The 22,928-nt window shown below is 38.5% G+C and overlaps 1 protein-coding gene across 2 annotated transcripts; it reads right to left on the bottom strand.

The window, feature by feature from the left end:
* Positions 1-1,312: 1,312 nt before the first annotated feature.
* Positions 1,313-5,301, bottom strand: LOC124293864. Of its 2 annotated transcripts, XM_046736562.1 has the most exons (4): positions 4,506-4,629; positions 3,232-4,060; positions 2,303-2,693; positions 1,313-2,233 (listed from the first exon to the last, which is right to left on the bottom strand). In XM_046736562.1, the coding sequence occupies exons 2-4, from the start codon at positions 4,057-4,059 to the stop codon at positions 1,929-1,931; spliced, it is 1,524 nt and encodes a 507-aa protein (XP_046592518.1). In that variant the 5' UTR covers position 4,060; positions 4,506-4,629; the 3' UTR covers positions 1,313-1,928. The 2 variants fall into 2 exon arrangements, with proteins under 2 accessions (XP_046592518.1, XP_046592517.1); XM_046736561.1 differs by having other exon boundaries at positions 3,232-5,301.
* Positions 5,302-22,928: the final 17,627 nt, after the last annotated feature.

The raw sequence follows: 22,928 nt of genomic DNA, 5'->3' as shown, positions 1-22,928 counted from the left end.
TTGAATAAATGAAGAAATTCCGGAAAAAATTTTGATTTACAAAAAAAATTGTAACTCAGAGACAAATTAAGATATCGGAATTTTTCAAATTTTAAATTAAAGGTAAATAGTGCAGCTTGAAGAAAAAAAATATTTTGTTTCATTTATCTAAAGTAAAGTGCTTAAGTTTTGGACATGAAAACAGGCAACAAATTACGTACGATGCATATTGGTTTTCACACATTTTATTAGCGAAAATTTTTTTTTTCATTTTTTGACAATGAAAAATACTTTCTAATAATAATTTTATAATGAATTATTACACATTACGCTTATTAATTATTCCAAGCATTGAAAACAACATACGGCGCGATGTTCTTCGCATACGGGGTTCTTACATTTTACACAGCAGTACTGCGTTTTCTTATCTTTTTCAACTTTGCAATAATAACATCGCTTGCGTTTATCCATTTTATCGGACCCGAGCAGTGGTCTTTCTCCGATTTCGGTCGCCGACAAGATCTCGCGGATACTATTAGCCAATGATCGGTGCAATCCGGGCCGCGTTACACGCTCTTGCAAATGCGGCTTGATGAGCGACAGAGCCAGAGTTTTTAAAAATTCTCTTCGACTTGTCAATTCATTTTCGGGTACAAAATTGTACAATATGTTCGCGTTGACACCGGCCTGGTCCAGCATGCCTAAGAAAAAGCGCATTGGCCAGCGTGAGGATATACGAGCGCACGTATAATTTCCGCACATTTGATCAAAAACATCTGTACCACATTTGTTTTTGTTATAAAACTCGATCATTTCTGGCTTATCGCTGTCTTCACTTATTTTACCGCTCTTATGCCTAGATGACCGGACCAAAACAACCTTATTTTTTTTTGGGCAATACGATAGCAAAATGTTTTGCCCGTCGTACCCATATTTTGTCGTGCCAAGAGAAATATTTTTTGCGAACGAAATCGGAATTTGACGCTTATTTTTTCGGAGCGTGCCTACCATCGATATATTGAATTGTTGTTTCATTTTATTAAAAATTTCAATTGAGGAGAACCAATTATCGCACGTTATTGTTCTGTTTGTGTTGTGGATGGGTTCACTCAATTTACGTACATAATAAGAAGGCACGCTCTCACCTTGCTCTGTTTGTACTTTGCCAGTATACGGAATAGCATTATACATGTAGAAGGTCTTTGCGTCGTTCATGGTCACTATTTTTATTCCATATCGCGCCGGTTTGGATTTTATATACACGCGCGCCGAGAAACGTCCGCGAAATGCCAACAGCTGTTCGTCAATCGCGAGGGGCTTACCACTCTCATAATGACTGTCCCAAGTATGACACCATTGCATATGTATTTCACATATTACATAGTTATTACACTGGTATTACATGTATGGCATAGGGATTACAATAGTATTGCATGTATTGCATAAGTATCCCATAAGTATTGCACGTATTCCACAGATAGTGCACAAGTATTACATACGTATTGCATATGTATTACACATAGTATTACATGAATTACATGACCATTGCATGACTATTGCATACTAATTATACAACTATTACAAGACTATTACATGACTATTATATATTTATATAGATACACATTATATTACTGTAAGATGAGTATTTCTCAGTATACCTATTAACAATGGTTTTTGTCTCACTGTCATTAATTGCATCCCTGAAGTCTTGCTTGAATTACATTAAATAGTTTATTGCAACTATTTTTTTATAACCTCTTTTACCCTCTAAATTTCATAATAAAATTTGCAAATCAACCTTTAAATATAGTAAAGAATAATTCAACGCAACCATAATTTATATATTATAATAATATTCTCTGTATATTTATGCTAATAGTACTCTGGAGAGGTTAACGATACATAATTATATATATTTTTTAGCAATTGAGACGATCTTCAATTAACTTTTAAATCACAGCGTACTCTAACAAATCAGAATCACTGAATACATGATGACGTCTTCGGTCAATTTTCGGGTTGCTCAGAATTAGCTTTATTTGATCTCCTGTTACATAACTTGTATCGTCCACATCTGGAAAAACGAATATGGAGCTCGACGAATTCGTCACTTTTCGCATGAATTTGACTTCATAATCTTCCTCGCAATCTCTGTCTCTTGATTGGATACTTTTAACAACGCCGATGTAGTATTTTTTGGTTTTTTTGGTGAGAAATTCGATCAGCACAAAATTTCCGATATTTGCATCTTTACCTGAAAATTCAAAACGTTGTAACCAGACGTGCAATGATTTCAAATGAAATTTTTTCACAGCAGTATTACCTTGGAGTGAAGTTGTAGGAATAATCTCGAGGATTAGTTTCAAAACTAAATCCGAATAAAAAATATGCCCATCAACTATCTGTGGTGTTGGTAAAGTTCGCATATATCCAGAAATGCATTTGTAATCATGTGACCCCACTGGTGCCGGACGGAGACTAGAACTTATTAATCTATACCAGGTACATAGTACGCCAATACTTTCATTATTGACGTCAGCGCTTAATCTGGAGTATTCTCTTTGTGGGTCTGTTTTTCCAGTTAGATAGACGAATCCAAGAACAAGGCCTACTCTGTATTTCGTTTCTGCCTCAGTGTCTTCTCTAAAAAGCATCCATGTCCCTATACTTATTTCCGGATTCTCTTCGACAGTATTTGATCTAGTAGCTGATTCCTAGAAAAACAATAACATTATACGGAGAACCAAGAAGTTGAAAATTAACACTTTTTGTAGTCATCACAACGACAGGATGTGCCAATGATGGAATCTAAAAAATTTATGAGGTTGAAGTTCGTAACGTTAACGTAACGACACATTATTTGAAAAAAAACTATGTTTTTCAACTTCGTAATTGCTTTACAGAGGCTGTAGTTCTGATGTGGGTTGACTTTGCTTGATTCAAGCCACTATTTATTGATTACTGCATTTCTAAAAAATTCTAAAGTTGCAAAATGGCGATTTTCTTCAAATTGTATCGTCTCGTTAACGTTACGAACTTCAACCTCCTAAAAATTTAGAATCTCAACCAATTGCCGCATAAATTATACAACTCTATTCGTTGGGGTTATACATTTACCATAGAATAATGCTGCATTATATTTTTTTTCTAGGTGTAGGTAGGACATTTTCCGCAGTATTTTAATGAGTCTGGGTCATAAGGAAAGATATTCATTACTTATTTAGGAAGAGTTAATATCAAGCTAATAAGTACCTTCTTGGACAAATGCGGCAGTTCGATTTCTCGTACTCTCTGAAGTCTGTCGCTACTTAAACGGTGCTTGGTTTTATTAAGCAGCCAACAAATGGACGATTTTCTAACGACGTATTCGGCTTGCGACGAATCACGCACGACTGCAAATGGACTCGTTTCATTTAGTTGAACTGTTTGGGTGGAGTAATTTTTGAGTTCCAAAGTTCCTGTTACAGACTGCAACGTAATCATATCATGTTCAAGTTCTGCAGATATAGTGTCTTCATTTGCGCTCTCCGTTTCCTCGCTGATTTCTTCGCTGTCAGATTCGTCGTCTGAGTCTAGTTGAATAGACTTTGCAGAAAAAGGCAGTGTACATAAGATATTGTTGAAAAATATACCAAGGTTCCCGAGATCTTCAATAGCTCGACATTTCGCGTCTTCAACGGTTTTCTGTATTTCTTGATTAGAAGGTAGTGGATATGTGTTGACATTGATTACACTTTTTCTCTCCCTAAATCTTGGAAATATAATATTTTCTGACTCTTCGATGATGATTTCATTTTGTACTTGAATTCTATTGAGACGATGAATGATGTCCATCATGCTGCAGTTGACAATAGTCGAGTACGTGGATGACATTGAACGGACTTGTCGGAAAAAGCTTTCACATGGTTGACTACTATATAAAGATGGCAGGAAGAGTTCTGGTTGGTCCGAATCTCTCAGGCGTATGATGACGTCAATAAGCGTATGAGCATTTATTTCAATGCATGTGTAACAGTTGGAAGTTATAAAATTTTTGCCCAAAGTGTAACTGTCATTTGCCGAAATCCATGCACGCCACATCCTTAAACAAAACACAGAATACCAGATGCTAAATATTCTTTCCAACGGCGTTAATTCAGAATCGATGTATGAAACTACGGTGTTATGTAGTATTTTCAAATACTGACATGTTCCTTCGCTGCCAGGTACTGTATCATTGAGTAATTTTCTGACATTTTCTTGACATATTTTTTGAACAGAAGGGAAATTCATTTTATCCTTTGGGTCCAAGTCAGAATAAGTTATCTGGTGTTTGTCTTTAGATTGTGACTGTATCAATAGTTTCAGGTGACTAACAGTCGCTATATTGTTTCCCATCGGCAGAACAATTGAGTTTTTGATGAAGCGATTTCTTAGCTTTGTACCAATGTGTACAGTATCCTGGCAAACAAAGTACTCACTGCAAAATTCACTGTTGAACCATGTCCAATTTTCTTTACCAAAGAGTAAATCAAGATTCGAAATACCTATTTGGCTTTCAATCCTCATCGCTTTTAACAATCTTGGATCACCATCCGAAGAAAATCCTAATACTCTTATTCCGAATTGCTGACATTGTTCGTAAATAAATTGGAATCTGTTAAGCACGTGTTCGGCTGTGAATTTATTGTCGGTTCCAAATATGCACAGACAAAATGACGCCGCATTTTTTTGTAAAGGCTGTGCCATAATTGTGTACGCCAAAGAAGCAATTGGAATATTTTGCATCGTTTCTTCCATTACTTTTGGTGACGTTGCCATGAAAGATTTGCACTTAGGCATTCCATTTTTATCTGTTGGTAATACCAACCCAATTAATTGGTTAGTTTTTGGGTCATATTGCACGGTGCCAGTAATACGCGTCGCATCTTCGCTTACCCATATGACTAGAGGCAGGTCGGCCTTGATTAAGTAATTTTTCAATTCCTGCAATCGAAGCTGCCCTTCAATGATGTCTGGTCCGTTTTCTAACAAATACCGACTGACAGATGAGGGGGATGGTAGAGGCAAGTTCGCGCATAACGTTTCGTACGACAATCTTCCACCAATCATGAAAATATACGATGCAAACTTTTTCACTGTGCAATCGTATCTGTTCCCGCAAGATTCGGCCTGACTTTGTTTGTCAGAAATTCTCATCAATTTTCGTACTAACAAGTTACTTTTACTGTTTTCATTGACTGTTGGACAAGACTTCGTTAATTTTTTCGATGCCGATTGTGCTAATAAATTTTTCACGCAATCCTTTAATTCTGCATTATATTTCAACAGCAATTCCATTTCGTTCAATGTTGGAAAATAATATGGAATCGTTCTCTCTGTAGTAATACTCTTCACTCTTTGTCGGTAGGATTTGTCACTTCTAGTTCTTAGATCTTTTTTAATTTTTTTTTCACAGTCGGAACTTTTTGTATCTATAGTCTTAGTATTTTTGGTATTACTAGTCAATGGGGTTGATAGAATTTTCTCGGAACAAAGAACCCCTTTTACATTATTCCGAGGTTGAATTCCCCCTGTAACTCATCATTTGTACTTTCAACTATCACAGCTTGTGATCTAACATCCGATTCATCATTTGGCTTGTCACGTGCAGATACTTCGAGTTCTTCATCGCTTTCAATTCGATTTTTCGACCGTTTAGTAGGTTTCGCTTCCGTTTCGTCATCACTCTCAATTTCTCTAGTAATATGCCTTTTTCCCCTGCTTTTTTCAATTTTAATAATATCCCTTCTTATTTCAACGGGTGTGACTAATTTCACGTCTTCGATAATTCTTGGTAAATTTTGGCCGAGCTTCTGGTTCTTGTTTGCGATACTGTCGCTCAAACTAGCATTTGTATTCCAGTTATCATTGTCATTGGTGCCTTTATCGAATACATCCGTAATAAGTGGTTGAACCTCGGGTTGAACCTTTTTACAACTAGAAGTAAAAGCTGTAGTGTTAGCGACGACGTTTTTGAGAACATTTGCTGTATTTTTTTCCGCCTGACCCGATTTTGTATCAATTTTATTGCTATTGTTATGCTTGCGAGGAAATAAATTTTCCTTCGAATTTTCCACAGGGTTCAAAGTCAAATGTTTTTCCTTTACGTGCTTCATAAAATTTTGACATACCCAACGAGTTTTCCTCGGTACTGATTTCCCGTATTCGGCTTTATGCGCGGTAATTTTAGTTTTACACAGGCAACACGATATTTTCCCCGAATAGGTAATTTCTTCGTCAACGTCTTCTTTGACAGATACCTCTATATACCGATTTTTAGGGCTTTCTAAATAATCTTTGAAGGTTTCTTCACCATCTGGTTGCTTAGAAAACCAATTTTTAATGAGCATGTATAATTGATCTTCTTCACTCAATAAGTCCTGTGATTTTCGTGACTGTGGATCTGATTTTTTTCCCGATACAGCTTTTAGCGTTTCCTTGGTTTCTTTTTTTGCTTTGATGTTAGTTAATTTTTCATTAATATCCTGTTCGGCCGTAGCAAAATGGTTCAACCCCTTTTCTATAATATACTTCTGAATTTCGAAGAGGCAAAACCTATGTCCTCGTAGTATGCGGAATTGTTCAGGTGTATTACTGTAGATACCGAAGAAGTCTGATTTTGTGTAACCATCTTCGCCTAACAATCCCAGCATGTCAGTTTGGGCAAATTTCTCCATTTCTAGAAAGGCTTCGCTTGAAAGGTTTTTCAGAGCGGCCGCTGAATCGAAACCCAGACAGGTGAGGAGATGCTTCAGGTACAACGGTGGATCAACTCCAAGTTCCTTCCTAATTACGACCCAAAACTTTTGTTCTTTAACATTTCCAGCGATGGTCTTCGCCATACTCTCCTTTTCTGCCTTGCTCGCTGATTCCTCCATGCCTAACTCCAAGCTAGTTTTAGATCAAACATCACAGTTACCTGCTGACATTGTGAATGTCAACTAGAGTGATTGATTCCAAAATATAGTACAATTTGTGACACTTCTGGAATGAACAATGAGTAAGGAACCAGGACAAACTGATAGAGATCTGATTTCTTAGAACTTTCAACGAAATCGTATGTTTTCATGAAGTCAATTGAAAAACGCATAATTATTGAATCTATTTGGAATTTAATTGAAATAATTGATAGTGTGTCACAATTTTTGAGCACTTGTAGATGATTCTGTCCTGCACTATGCGACAGTTAGGATTTTTCTTTTATTTTTCATTTCATAAATTGGTAGGTGGTAAAAAAATTAGGTCATATTCTTTCTTTTCTCTTGGATTGACGCAAACTTAGAAGCAATACAACGGATCGGAAATTACAACAATATCACGTCACCCATGCTAAGGTATATTTACTTATATTTATATAACAAAAACCGCTGAAATTCAATTGCCTGTAACTTTTGTACAGGTCAGCAAGAAATAATTGAATATTTGCCAGATCTAAGCGACAGATTAAATTAAGTACGTACCTTTCCGTCATTCACGTGTTGTAGCCGGCAGACTCACACAATCAAGTCGAGAAATAACGGTCCATAGGTTATACAAACAGTTGCCAATACGAATTTCAAGGTTATGTCACGAATCCGGTAAACACTGTAAAGCGCATGCGCTTGGTACTGCGCGCGCAGGTATTACATGACTATTACATGCTGTATTACACAGGTATTTCATGGTATTTCATGACTATTGCAACCACCATTACATAATATTACACGACTATTACATGGTATTTGCATGATATTGCATGACTATTACAGGGTATTACATAACTATCGCACAGTATTACACGGCGTTACACTACTATTGCATGATATTACACGAATATTTCATGGTATTGTACTGAGATTACATACCATTGCATGGACATTACATTTGCAGCTGTCCCAACTATTACATGAGTGATAAACCCCTCGGTCAATCGTCATAAATTCACTGGGATTGTAATTGTTTTGACAGTTCTTCATGAATATATCCCATATTTCACTAATCGGAGCGAGACCGTCCTCGGCGCGTCTGGCAGCACGTGTTGTTTTGTCGTCGAATCGAAGACGGCAACTTATAAATTCGAATCGACGCTGTGACATCGTCACCTTGCAGAACGTTGACCCAAACTCGTGTGACCACAATTCAGTCAGATTGACTTTGTTGTTCTTCTGGACACCGCACAAGTATAAAATGCCCAGAAATGCTTTCAACTCGGTTAGAGTAATATTTTGGAATGACGCATTATCAACGACTCGTCTCCTTGCTACAAATCGTTCGATTTCAGCATTCGTATATTTGACGATTATTTCCAACATATCCTCGGTGAATAACACACTCCAAAATTGGAGGGGTGTACGCGCAAGGACCACTCCACCAATGGCTTTCGGTACAATCACCGTTAGACTTGACCTGCGACCGCGAGTTTCCGGAGGGTCAAGGCACCATTTATATTTATCCTTGCCGTAGACAAATTTGCGGCGTCGAACTGGTTCAGTAGCTTCCTGCTCGTCCTCGACTTCACTCTCGCTCTCCGCCGATTCCAAATCAGAAACACTTATTTCGCTGGCCTCGCTATCTCTCTCTTCGATCGCGTCTATTTCCTCTTCACTGCTTTCACCGCCAAAATAATTTACTGCTTCTCGTTGACGCAGTACGCGCGCGATTTCTTCGGCCGATCGCTGCTCCATTTTAAAAAATACTGGAGAAAAAAATTCAAAATTTTTTGTTAAGCATACTGACTAATTACTGATGTCAAGATACTGTAAAACACAAAAAAAAATTTTACGAACTTACCTGTTTACTACACGCCGTCTGCAAACCTGGGTCTTTCGTGTCCTCCGCAAAGTTCGTGCGCTCGTCACCACTGCCTGGAAGGTACTAAAATTTCGAAACTTGGGCGTTAGATCCCCTTCCTATATAACTTTTTTTACAGGTAGGACGGAGCATTCGCCCTTCCCTTATTTTCCCGGTACAAACCAAAACTGTCTTCGCTCGGACACGAACAACCCAGGTTTACAGACGAAGTGTTAAATATTTAAATATTTAAAATTATTTAATTTATTTAATTTTAACTGCTGCCTATAATTAACTGCTGCTGACTTGTTGTAGCTTAAAACTTTGAGGTGACAATCCGTCATCCTCGCTACTACCATTATTATAAGTATATTGTGGTGATTTACATCCACAGCTATCGTTATTATACTTTTCGTGGAACTGTTCAACTTCGGAATTTAATAATTGTATTGTTTCAATTCCAATCGGACAATCTTCAATGTCCATTTGATCTTCACATTCCTGGTCCACGTTTATAACATCTTTATCTATGATATATGTTTGCCCTTTCATTATTAGTCCTGCATCTAGCAGGAAATCATAAGTGTCGCAATCGGAGAATTCATCGTATGATTCACCGTAAAAGTCGCTTAGCGAAGAATCGGAATTCAAGGCATCATTAATTTGAGCCACTGTTATCCTGACGTTGTATTCAGGCACAGATTCATCTTCCTCCTCCATCATGTCAAGAAGATCAACTTCAAATGTATCAGAACTTAAAAATCGTTGATACTCTTCATGTAAATTGTAACCATATGTATTGATAAGAAAATCGTTTAATAGGTTTCGTGATGTAGATTCTTCATATAGAATCATTAGTGGAGTGGTATTTCCTGATTCATAAATTAGTTTCGCTAGCCTCAACATGGAACGGTCATGTGCGTTAACCTCCATGGTAGTTGTATATATTACTTTATGCGTTGTACACTTATGTAATATATTTATAGTGGTTAGAATGACAGATCAACTACAAGGTTGAAAGTCGGTAAGATTCCAATGCATAACGAATGCGATTTAAATTTTAATTATTTAAATATTTATAAACAAAAACAAAATATTTTTTTTTTCAAAAATTCTAAAAAAATTTATAGAATCGAAAAACATCAAAAGTTAAGAAATATAAAAATCATGCAAATACCCAATTGTACCTCTCCACGCTATTGCTGTTTACGCCTAATATCATGCTGTCAGAGTAGCAACTCAGACTAGAAAAGGCTTCCTGTATCTTGTCGTAGAGTCCGAAAGTCTTTAGAGCTCGAACGTGGTTTTCTTCGCCTTCTTTCAACGATCCATCGCAAAAGTACCCCAGTTCAGCGCACTTCTTATGCTCACCAAACACGTGGCTCGGGATATTCAAAATATCTCCAGAAAGCTTCCGGGCCTTCAGGCTTGTGGGACCGTCTTCCGTCGATCTGAATTTTGCAGCCTTCGAAACGGCAGTTCGCAGCCTGAGTACGCAACCTTCTACAACTTGGCGCAATTTCCCTATGCGACCTTTATTTTTCAGCGTGTCTTTTATTTTCGTTGCCAGATTACGCAACAAATGATTGATGCATTCGACCTTCTTGACAATCATATTCGGGTACGGGTTGCTGTCCAAGATCTTCTTGTACACGCTGCCGTCTCCATCGGCGATCAAAGTGGAGTAGATAAGTCCATGCGTATCAATGCTGGATGACTGCTGGATGACTGCTGGTGACGATAGCGTCACTCTCCATGCTGGTCGAACTGCGGTTTCGATCCCAATTTTTGTAGCACGTGTGCTTCGTAGGTTCCTTCCCAGTACGGGCCGCCCTCTCACACGTGGTACAAAATTTGTTACGCACCCCGATGCAGAGGACCTTCTGCGTATGATACCCGACGATCGCTCCAACTCCAAACAGAGAGTCCTACTTTCCGGTTCGGTAAGATCGTTTCATCCAGCTACCATCCGCTACGACGGGGATATGAGGGATGCCATCAACGACATCACCTCGTTTGAGAGCTAATTCCTTCTCAAGTTCTCCAGCAGCTCACATTTCATCGTGGGCGGCATTCATGAACTGGACCGTTATATCGTTCTCGTACCTCAAATAGGTCCGCTGCGAGATGTTTGGGACATCAACCGCTGCAAGGAGTTGTTCCAATTGTGAATACCCTATTCCGCTCGTTATGCATCCGGCCACCGCGCTATGATGTATGTCCATGGATTAAAGATTTTCCGGTTCTGTCCAGACGCTGTCTTTATACAGACACATTTGGCATTGAAAAAATACTTGTCTCTTCAAGCCTTGCTGGCGCGAATCCACGATTACCAGGGAACGCATCGGACAATTTAAGGTCGGTGCGTGATTCCCGAATTTCCGGATGAAATCAGTGAAAAGATGCTCCAAGTTTACAATACGGCGGCCATCGATGTGCGCTTCTTCTAAACGGTACGAGTCGGGTTCAGCGTCAGATACAACCAACTCGTAATCGGACAGGCCATTCAAAGTCGGATACTGCAGCGGCTCTCTCTATGTCGCAATCATTGTCGCGAACGTTATCGTGGTCCTCAAGTTTTTCTGCGTCGCTATCATCATCTTCTGATTGCAAGATGCGTAACAGTTCGTGAGTCGACATGCGTCGGCGAGTACCTCCAGACGTGCTCGGTTCGTCGGGGTTCAATACGACCTCGAATGGTTCACCTGCCTGTGCAGGCGGAGTCTCGGCGTGCGTAGCAGCAGCTATCGTAGCCGGAGAGTTGGCGGTTTCTTCGTCTGTTGGACGATTGAACGCCGCGCGGCGCCGCCTACACAAAGAGAAGATGGACAAATTCATTAGCAAATACCTCGCAGGCCTCACTTTTAATTATCTTCGAAAGCTAAATTTGCCGAAAATAGCTCGTTGCCTGGTATAATCAGAGATACAAATAAAAAACAATTTCTCAACGGCACGGAAAATGAAAGCAAAAACACGTTTCCTTATCTTATCAACTACCGGCGTTTGTTATAATAATAACAATAATAAGCAAATTGTTGTAAACAACATGTTGGAACATTTTAATTATTGTATGTCGCGTCACCATACTTATCTAACTGTGTTACAACTTGATCACCAGTTGTCTAATAAAGCTAAACAAAATTAATGACGAAACCAAAACAAGTTGTCGTAGCGTTATAGTCTAAGAGCTGACTACATAAAAAAATTTGTCTTCGATACATGGCTGATTCCTACTTTAAAAGGATCCCTTCGTGTAGCAAAGTTCAAATCGTGTTGTCTGCCAGCGCGGCCCCGTGGCTTAAAGCGAGGGTGGACGGTCAAATAGGTGAAATTTCGATATGAAAATTTTTATAAGATACATGAATTATAATTATGAAAACAGCTTTTATTTATTATTAAGAAACGCGGAAAATTATCGGCAGACAATGTGCTAATGGCTAAAGTGCTGGTAGACAGCGTGAAAGTAGCGTAAAATTTTGAACTCAAAAAATCACCACATACATCAATGCCGATTGATTGAATATTATATGTATTCATTTTAAAAGCTATATGCAAAATGGCAGTCAAAAAAACCGTGGTAAAAACCGCGGCAGACAGTTATCAACAGCGCGCTGTTGCTCGAGCACTTTCAGCGAACGCTCGCCGCGCTTTCAATTTGAGCATAGAAAAATTATAGAAAGTGACTAATTAGATTATAAGTTCATAAATACACTTTTATATTACATATATGTATATCCCTAAAGCTTCAATAGTACTAGAACCATTCCATAATCTACTGAGAAAAAACGTGGAATTTAAATGGTCAGAAACTTGCCAGGAAAATTTTGAGAAAGTAAAAAATTGGTTGTGCTCGGAACCGATTTTAGCTATATTTGATCCGGATAGTCAGATTTATATTTACACTGATGCTAGCTTACAAGGGGTAGGTGCAATTTTGAAACAACCGCAAGCAGACAAAACATTAAAACCTGTATTCTATTTCTCTCGAAAATTAACAGAACGACAAAAAACGAAAGAAGCTATCTACATAGAATGCTCAGCAATCAAAGAAGCCATCTTGTACTGGCAATATTACCTAATGGGTCATAAATTTATCATTCATACGGACCATAAAACCATTAGAACACTTTAATATTAACAATTGTAAAGATCCGGAATTACGAGAAATCTTGAATTACATATCACAATTTGATTTTGAAATAATATATAACCCAGGTAAAGAAAATCTGGAAGCAGACTGCCTATCTAGAAATCCAGTCCTACAGAATATCAGATCGGATATTTATTATTGACAGTGGAAAAAAAAGGAATCCAACATTTTCCACACTAGTAAACTAATCCCTTACTTCCCATCCTCCACACCTGCATGTGTATCTTGAGAGGGGGGATGTAAGTTTGACGGCCTCCAAACTTATTGTTGGTTGTTTACATGCGTGAGTCCTAGGACTGGTCGGCTTAGCGTGGCGTTACGAACGACTGGACTCGAAAGGAGCAGTCGTGGATAAACTATGCTGCGTCATAGTCGCACTCATTTCCAACTTATAGAATACCAACAATTTGTGTTGATTTAGGTAAAATCTGTAGAGTGGTATAAGTTAGTCATAGTTATATATATTGTACCAAACATTCCTTTAATTATAGCGATTATTCACTGCAACAACACGTGTTGGTTATCTCAACCTGCCCAACAATCATCATTGTTAAGTCTCTACAATAGAAACTTACATATATACTTACATATAGGAAATTCTTCATGTCCGTGCTAAAATAAATCAGACACGGGGAACTTATATATATATATATATAAGTAAATTCGACCGGCTTGGTGAAATACTTTCCTGCCTTCTTATTAAAGAAGGTCATCTTCGCCCGTAGATCATTTATATCATCTTGAAGATCTACTACTTGATAATTGGGCGGGATAATGTCGTCCGGGTTATGTAAAAGAGGTTCTTCCGGCTGTCCATGCCAAATGGCTCCGGGTATCGGGCTGTGTTGATAGAACGCCCTCCGGTATTGGACAGGTGTGTCAGGATTAGACAAAGATTCCACGACATTTCGTAAATTTGAAAGAACAACTTGTTCACTTTGAGGTATGAAAGTATCCTCATGGAAGTTGTCTTTAGCGAGCTTGGGTACATACGTTGCATCGTAAACCGTGACCTTGCCAACCGCATTGATAACGGTACTTAATTGGTCCGGTAGAACAACAACCGCTTTAGCGGCTTGCATCCAATCTCCGTTGAAAGTATGGTGCTTAAAATCTTCTTTGTTGTTCATAATTAATGAGACCCCTCTCTGGGTAAATTGAACTTTAGCCTCGAACACAGCGAGAGCTACGCGATACATTTGATAAATGCTTCCGCGCATTGGAACGTTGTTAAACTCGTATAGACAAGCGAAAATGTGCATTGTCGAGAAGCCAATGGCACGAGTTGTTACCGTTAAAGTGATGGCTTTAGACGTATTATACGCCTCTAATCTATCCATCGCTGACATGTTGTCTTTGACGCCAGGGTAGAATTCCTTCTTGAGTTCTTCACTCAATAACGACTTACTCTCTTCGTTCTTATCTGATCGATGTGATGTAAAGCGACGATTCTGGTAAGCACCTCTGGACGCACTCGGTTTTGTTCCTCTTGATTTACCTCTGTAAGACACGGGTTGTACCTGTCGTCTTGTTGCCTCATAGGCTTTGTCCGTATCATCCTCATATATATATATATATATGTATATATAAGTTCCCCGTGTCTGATTTATTTTAGCACGGACATGAAGAATTTCCTATATGTAAGTATAGTATATGTAAGTTTCTATTGTAGAGACTTAACAATGATGATTGTTGGGCAGGTTGAGATAACCAACACGTGTTGTTGCAGTGAATAATCGCTATAATTAAAGGAATGTTTGGTACAATATATATAACTATATATATTATATATATATATATATATATATAGACAGAGAGTATGGTTTGAGGACTATTTCATTCATGATTAGTTCATTTTGAGGACATCTGGCTGTTTTGAGGACGGTCCTCGAAAAAGTCTTATACGTAGTGGATAGTTTGAGGACGGTCCTCAAAGAATAGGTGTTAGATTTTGAGGACACCTGAAACGTGGATTCTTTGAGGGCGGTCCTCGAAATCCATACAATCTAAAGAACAGTCATTTTGAAGACACACCCCAAATACTGTTATTTTGAGGACTGTCCTCGAAATAACAGGTCAAATTGTAAGCAATTGATTAAAATATAGCCGAATCACATAACGTTCAGGCTTTTTCGTGAAAAACAGTACGGAAGTAGTAAAAATAATGGTAAAAAATCCTTATCAGCCGTGAGCATTGAGAATTGAATCTAATTGACACAAAGGATTGTCACATCTGATAGGTATCTAGCGTGGAACAACAAGATCAGAACAGAAAATTCATCTTTGATGCCCTTGTGAAAACGGATTCATATAATCAGATCCAACTCTCCAGGATGCTCTGTTTCAATCTTATCATTTGAGCCTTTGAATAAATTTGAGATTCATACCAACTGAAGACTTGGTCAGATTAGGTGATTTTACCGATCGCATATAAATGGTATAATCGGAAATTCGTCAATGAGCCACACATAGTATGATGAAAAACTAACCTAACCTGAGTCATGCTTGAAAATGTAAGTTTGAATCACCCGATTACATTATGAGGCCAAAGCATGGAAATTGAAACGGGAGATCTTATACTTGGGACTAACAAAGGGAGGTTATGATGCATGGGTCACCGATTCGATCCATCTTTGGTACACGTGTAGATCATGACCAGGAGTATAACAGGTGGAAGTAGTAAGATGCGCTTCTCAACCGTTTTCGAGAAATTAATTAATCGAAATTTCAGTGCGTTCATGTGCATTCTACGTTAGCGAGAACACACCGAGCGCGTGGCGCAGCGGCAAGAGCCCCGCTTCGTAAGCGTGGGATCGCTGGATCGAATACCGCCGGTTAACTATTTTTTATTTTATTTTTTTAATATTTCACATTTCTTACAAATTTAGGTGTTTCGAATAATGTTTATTTTGGAATCAATTGTAATGACTTCTTTTCTTTAGCGGGAAAAAGGATTCTGAAACAATCGTACAGGAGTTTGAAGAATTAATACTTTTATTCCCAGTATTTTGTACAACTATTTATTCTAGTCCTCGCCAGATCAGAATACGTCCCAATGAATGCCCATAGAATGAATCACTGCTTGCGGGGTACGAGGAACTCCGATTTTTCACTGAATTGCAATAAAAGGAACAAACAGTGCCTTTTATGTATAAAAAAAAGTATACGGTAAAGAAAAGAAGTCATTACAATTGATTCCAAAATAAACATTATTCGAAACACCTAAATTTGTAAGAAATATGAAATATTTAGAAAAAAAAAAAAAAAATAGTTACCCGGTGGGATTCGATCCAGCGATCCCGCGCTTACGAAGCGGGGCTCTTGCCGCTGCGCCACGCGCTCGGTGTGTTCTCGCTAACGTAGAATGCACATGAACGCACTGAAATTTCGATTAATTAATTTCTCGAAAACGGTTGAGAAGCGCATCTTACTACTTCCACCTGTTATACTCCTGGTCATGACCTACACGTGTACCAAAGATGGATCGAATCGGTGACCCATGCATCGTAGCCTCCCCTTGTAAGCTTCATACATTTTTGATTTTTATGCCAAGCTGATTAAATCGTATTTCTAGAATGGAAGGTATCAGCTGATAACCATGTCCACAAAGTATACCATGCATTCAAAGTTACGTCCTGGTAATCAACGATCCTTCGAAGCTGGAGTCCCGACAACATTAGTTATACAAAGTGGATTGATTTGGTTCTCATTTCCTCGTTATGAAATGAGGAAACGAGCTGAGTTTACTTTGTCGCCCTGTAGTTTGTCAGGTTGACTAGGGAGTTTTCAACGAGAATATATTGTTTTCCGGATCGCACACTCATTATATAATCTGAAATATGAGCCAGCTGTCAGATATCGGTGATGCAGCCCAGTGTACGCTACCCTCAAAATTAAAAGTCATGTGAAATCATTCTTATATCGGAGTACATGTACCCTCTCCTTCCCTCTTCCTAATTTGCTGATTGAAACAAAAAATCTCGAGATTTCAGCATTCGGACGCAGTTACACGGATCAACTTATGCAGAGCTTATAATACTGCTTTCTTAAAGTAGGACGTATAATATTGAACATGTCCTTGAAGTACACTGGTCTTCCCGAATGACGTCCTCGCATGCTACAATCCGTCAAGACTTTAGTTCCCAAAGCATACGTTGAGTCGTTGTCTTATTCTCTTAACCATTAACTTTTCTCAACTCTTTGAATCCAAGAAAGGAACATTACTGACTATAAACTAATTCGCAGTAATAAAAATGCTTTGGCGGATTCGAATTGCATCCCGACCTCAGAATAGATCGGGTCAGGTCATGTTGCTCATTGCATATTCATGGTGTAATCTTGACTTTGGAAATGTCATCTGATGATTATCTAACCTAACCTCACTCATCCTTTTTATTTTCAATTTTGGATCCGCGGACGACATAATTATGCCACAACATGGAAATTAAAACAGAAGATCTTGTACTTAAAACCTTCACACATTCATTACTTCATGCCACGTCAGTGAAGTCGCTTTTTTAAGACAGAAGGTAGCAGCTACTCAACATGTCTTCGAAGTAAGCAATACACCGTCGCCTGGGAGGAAGAAGGTGTTGTTTCGGCTTCGCCGTGAAAAGGGTGTTGTTTCAGCTTCGCCGTGAAAAAGGTGTTGTTTCGGCTTCGATTTGAAGAAGGTGATGTTTCACGAGCGATTATTTTATTCAGAATTTTAAGTTGGCAACACGCACGGGAAATATCAATTATTAGTCTAATGACATGAAAAAATTGCTTTCAAATAACTATTTATTCTTATTTTGCGTATTAATTGAATTCTTATTCTTTAACTAATTCATACGATGGAATCACTGAAATGTTCGTATATCAAATACAATTTAGGATGTTGTAGCAAATTAGTCAACTTGATTTGTTTATATTATTTGCTACAACATCTTGAATCGTATGTGATATCATACGAACATTTCAATGATTCCATCGTATGAATTAGTAAATTAAGAATTTAACTAATACACAAAATAAGAATAAATATTTATTTGAAAGCGATCTTTTCATGTCATTGAACTAATAATTCATATTTCCCGTGCGTGTTACCTACTTAAAATTCTGAAAAAAGTAACCGCTCGTGAAACATCACCTTCTTCAAATCGAAGCCGAAACAACACCTTTTTCACGGCAAAGCCGAAACAACACCTTCTTCCTCCCAGGCGACGACACTCGGAGTCACGTCCCCGAAATCGACAATCCTTCGAGACTGAAGTCCCCACAACATATGTTGTACAGGGTAGATCGATTTGGTTATCATTTCCTCGTTGTAGAATAAGAAGACGAGCTGAATTTACTTTGTCACCCTGTGGTTTGCCGGGTTGACTGGGAAGTTTGCAACGAGAATATATTGTTTTCCGGATCGCACAGTCATCATATATACCGGGACAATCTCTTGAAACTATACATATAACGCGCATGCGCCAAATAATTTAATCTCATTGGTCGGTGAAATCGCGCCGCGGTGATGTTTTCTTCTGCTGAGCAAGCCGCCAACGTACACAAAATGAAACAAAAGCTGTAATTCTCTCGCGCGTAAAGCCGTGGATTGAGGTTATGCTGCTGTTTATTTTTACGTAGCGTGAATTGTCTAAGAAGAATAGTATCGTTCAGCAATACCGTGGTTGATTTCGGAAGATATTCAACCGACGCAATAAAAAATTTAACGGAAAAGCAAATATCAAATGATACAGAAATTGGGTGTTATTTATTGAAAGAAGAAATCTGAAATTCAACGTGAAATGTCATTAACATGTGGGAGTCTGGACAAACAGAGGTAGGTAAGTAAAAACAATGTTTATTGTGAACAGATTCTTTATTTACATAAAATTAAAAATAAATGAATGGTTGAGACCCAGTAGAAGGTATTTCCAGAGTAGATTCGTTACGGTGCAGTGCTCCAGAAGTCAGTAATTAGTGCCGATGAACATGAAATAAATAAAAGAAATGAGTAACAAGGAATAAAGAAATTATTCATCTTAAACACGAAGCTTAGGAGGACAAAGAGTAGCAATTAACAGAAAACGTACCCGACGCAATACTCACAAAAACCCTCGCCGACATCATTGATTAGTTGACAAAGTTTTTGCAGCTCCATTGTACAGCAGTCAATATTCCGTTAACAAAGAGGGTTCACCAGATATCCAAAAATAAAAAGAGAAAAAGAACAACAGTTAATATTACAGTGTAAATCATGCTATTAATGAAAAATTAGGAAACAAAACAATAACTTACAAGACAATCGTCCGAAAACACTGGGAGACCAATCTCCACTCTTCTGATCACCCCTCGTCTGGCCATTGGTTGCCTTTCAAAAAGTGCTCGAAATGCCCTCCAGCAGCTGCAGCGCAGTAACCGAGCCGGTCGTAGAAGGCATTTGTCGTATTGGATATAATATCCGGTGACAGGTTCTGCAGGATGTCCAAGATCCTAGCTTGCAGTGCGGCAAGGTCTTCAATCCTACCTTGGGCATACAGAACATTTTTCAAATGGCCCCACAAGCCGTAGTCCAAGGGAGCGAGATCAGGTGAACGGGCTGGCCACTCGACCTCCGGGCTCCCCCTGCCAATCCAGCGTCCAGGGAATTGTTGGTCGAGGTAATCACGCACCGCACGTGTGAAGTGCGGTGGGGCTCCATCCTGCTGAAACCAAACAGGTTCGCCCTAAACACAGAAAATGATACGTTACTTGTAGTAAGCGTAAAATTATTCGTTTGAAGATCATACGCACTCTGCTAATAATAACGCCAGCTCTACGTGATAAAATACACTCACGATTTCTTCTTCAATCAGCCTAAGAGCCGGTACAATCCTCTCTCTCAGCAACCAGAGATACTTCTCGCCGTTGAGGTTTCCATCAATAAAAAATGGCCCAATCAGCCGATTGCCAATCGCGCCAAGCCAGACGTTGAGCTTCAACGGGTACTGCGTGCCCGCCTGAATGAACAGACGAGGGTTGTTTCGACACCAGGCTCTGGTGTTCTGCCTGTTCGGTTTCCCGACAAGTATCACCGTACTTTCATCTGAGAAGCAAATGCGACTCAACAAGCCCTCGTCTGCGTTCAGACGTTCCATCAACTCTTGGCTGAAGCGAAGACGACTATCGTTATCACCAGCCAAGAGTTCTTGATGGACTTGAAACTTGTACGATCTGTACTTAGCTTCACACAATACTCTTCTGACCGACGCGTTAGATATTTCCAAGTCCTGGGCGATGCGGCTGATAGGCTTGAATGGATCCTCTTCGACGGTCAAGCAGATGTCCAGCTTAGTATCCCAGCTCAGCTGACGGTTTGGTTGAGAGATTTTCCTGGTTCTCTCGTCGACACTACCGGATTGTTCGAATTTTAGAACCAGATTCCTGATGGTCGCTAACGAAGGTGTTGGTCGATCCGGGTGTGTGACGGCGAAATGGGCCTGATTTTCCCGGTAAGACAGGCCCTGGTAATGAAATTTCACTAATTCCACCTTTTCCTGCACAGAAAACTTGTAATTAGGCATTTTTTTATCTAATGAACACGATGAAAAAATTCACAAAAAGATCGAGGTAGTTGCCAGACACGTGGTTGAAGTTGCGCGATCTTTTTGCAAAGTGGTCAATTTACGCGGGCGGGGTTGTTTATATTCGCGGGTGGGAAAGTTACGAAACTCTGGAGAAAGATGATTGTATTGGCTGATACCAGTCGCGATCGTTGCCCTCATCCAATCAAATTCTGGTATCACCAGAATCGTGGTTTTCGCGCCCTCCCAGTGTCGCCGGTATGCACAGAATTAGGATACGAACTATCTGGTTAAATACCACGTGGTGATCTGTCTCTGAGTTTCAATTCTAGAAATCGATGTCCCTCTTCATCATTACGTAGGAAAACAAGGAAATAGTTTCGCGATGTGATCGGCGATGTTTATTCACCTCGTATTCAGCGGTTCAGGTGAACGAATTTCAGTAACCTCGCGATTATACCGTGATATTCGCGATCATATTGTGAATTTGCGAATCGAAGAATTTTGTTGATTTCGAAAAAATATGGACTATGAAAAAACTCCACAATACAAATTCAATAAATGGTATTCACAAAAGCAATACGTCAAACGATATCTAACGATCAGTAATTTGTGATTGTAATTTTCGAGCATTAAGCCAGGTGATGTCTGGTGGCAATGCGTCTCATTAACGTTTTATGTTTTGTGAATTTTATTGGAAATTAGTTGTATTCAAAAATACCAAAAGATCCTGTTTGATAATAATAGCTTCTAATATTTTCAGGTACGAAATAATTCATTGTCAAAGCGGGACTAAATTTGTCAGGCATCGAAGCATGTAAGTAAATTTCCAATTACGTGATCTTTGACAATGACAATATTTTAACATGGATTCAATGATTAAATTCGTTTTTTTTTCAGCAGGCTCGAAGTTTAAACTTTAATTAACACGAGGAAAATTATGCCTTACCTGATGGTCAAAACGTTTAGGTGGCAAGGATCCTGGTTTCTCGAGCGGTGCAATCATTAGAACCATTGAACCTAGTTGTTTCGTCAGACATCAGCTGCCGGAGTGAATTTTATCAGACCATCGCCACCTTCTTAACATCAGTTGAGGCAAAATTGAAGAGCGGGACATACTACAGATCATAATGGCTGAATATCCCATCATTTTACTTTGATCGAGCCAATAGCGATAAGTTTATTACTTAACCGTTGCTGCCAATTCATTCTACCGAGGAATCATTCTGTGCACCATTGTAATTTAAGCATTATTATTGACCAGCATTGTTTTTCAAACTTTATACCATTTGATTTGGTATCTTATTTTGAAGCTTACTTTTGCTCTCTTTGGCATTGAATTCAGATAAATAGTTTTTCAAGTCCTCAATTAGATTGTAGGGTTGAATTTTGCTAGGCAAACTGAATCAATCTAAATCTAGAACTGTTGAATAAGTTCAGTTGAAAATGTCTTTAAATTTAATCTTAGTTGACGGTGTCATCTGGCTAGCTAGTTGCACGATAACTTGAAACCAAATTCAATTTTACACTCTTTATAGGGTCCTACGCTAAGACTGAAAGCTTGTGAATCTCCATGTACCGCAATTATTTCTGAATTTCATGTTAGCATTATCTGGAGCAAAAAAAATCCCATTTTGAGATTGAAAATGGAACCTGAAACACAGAGTTATTCAGTAGCACGAATTGAAAACCAAGAATTTTATAATGGTTTCTGCAACAAAGGGACTCTTTCCAAATATCCTTGTTAGAAGGTGATGTTCGGAGGACTAAGAACAAGATATTGTATCGGATTACATTATTTGGAAAAAAATCTTCATAAACTTGGTTAAAAATTAGATATTCATTTATTTTGATGGAACAAGGGACACAATCTTGAATCCGATAAGTCAAGATCCTCGTAATAATGTTCTGACATTACTCTAAAACATGATTGTCCTTGAAGCTAATTGTGACATTGAGGCGCATTTTGAGAAACTTGATTTTCAACTTGTGTCACAGGATGTGATTTACGTTCCTCAGTTCTACGCTTTCGATTAGATTTTCTTTGTTTCGAACCGCACTAACATGAAATACAGAAATCATTTTAATAAATCTAGTATTACTTGAATTTTCAATTTGAGTATTAGGTCCTCTTCATTTATTTAATCGAACATCATTGAAAATTTGCGACATAAATTCTGATAATCATTCGGAAATTTTAAATAGTAGTAGCAATAATTTGTTAATCGGAAAAAATACATTGGCTATCAACTATTCGTAAATTTTGTTGAACTATTTTCAAGAAAAAAAAGATTCACAGTTCCGTTACAGATAGTGAGATATTAAAATTTCTTGAACGCTCGGTTTAATGTCTCATTTTCGAAAGTGATACAATTCAATATTACCGCCTGAAATCACAAAAGAGTGAGAGAGTTGCTTAGTTGCTTGAAAGTGGCGATGATCTTTGTACGTCTGACAAATTGAATGGGCAG

The sequence above is a fragment of the Neodiprion lecontei genome, chromosome 4 (assembly GCF_021901455.1).
Source record: "Neodiprion lecontei isolate iyNeoLeco1 chromosome 4, iyNeoLeco1.1, whole genome shotgun sequence".
In the NCBI taxonomy this organism is placed as follows: Eukaryota; Metazoa; Arthropoda; class Insecta; order Hymenoptera; family Diprionidae; genus Neodiprion; species Neodiprion lecontei.
The sequence above is the reverse complement of the archived record's forward strand: the minus strand, read 5'-3'. Positions and strand labels throughout refer to the sequence as shown.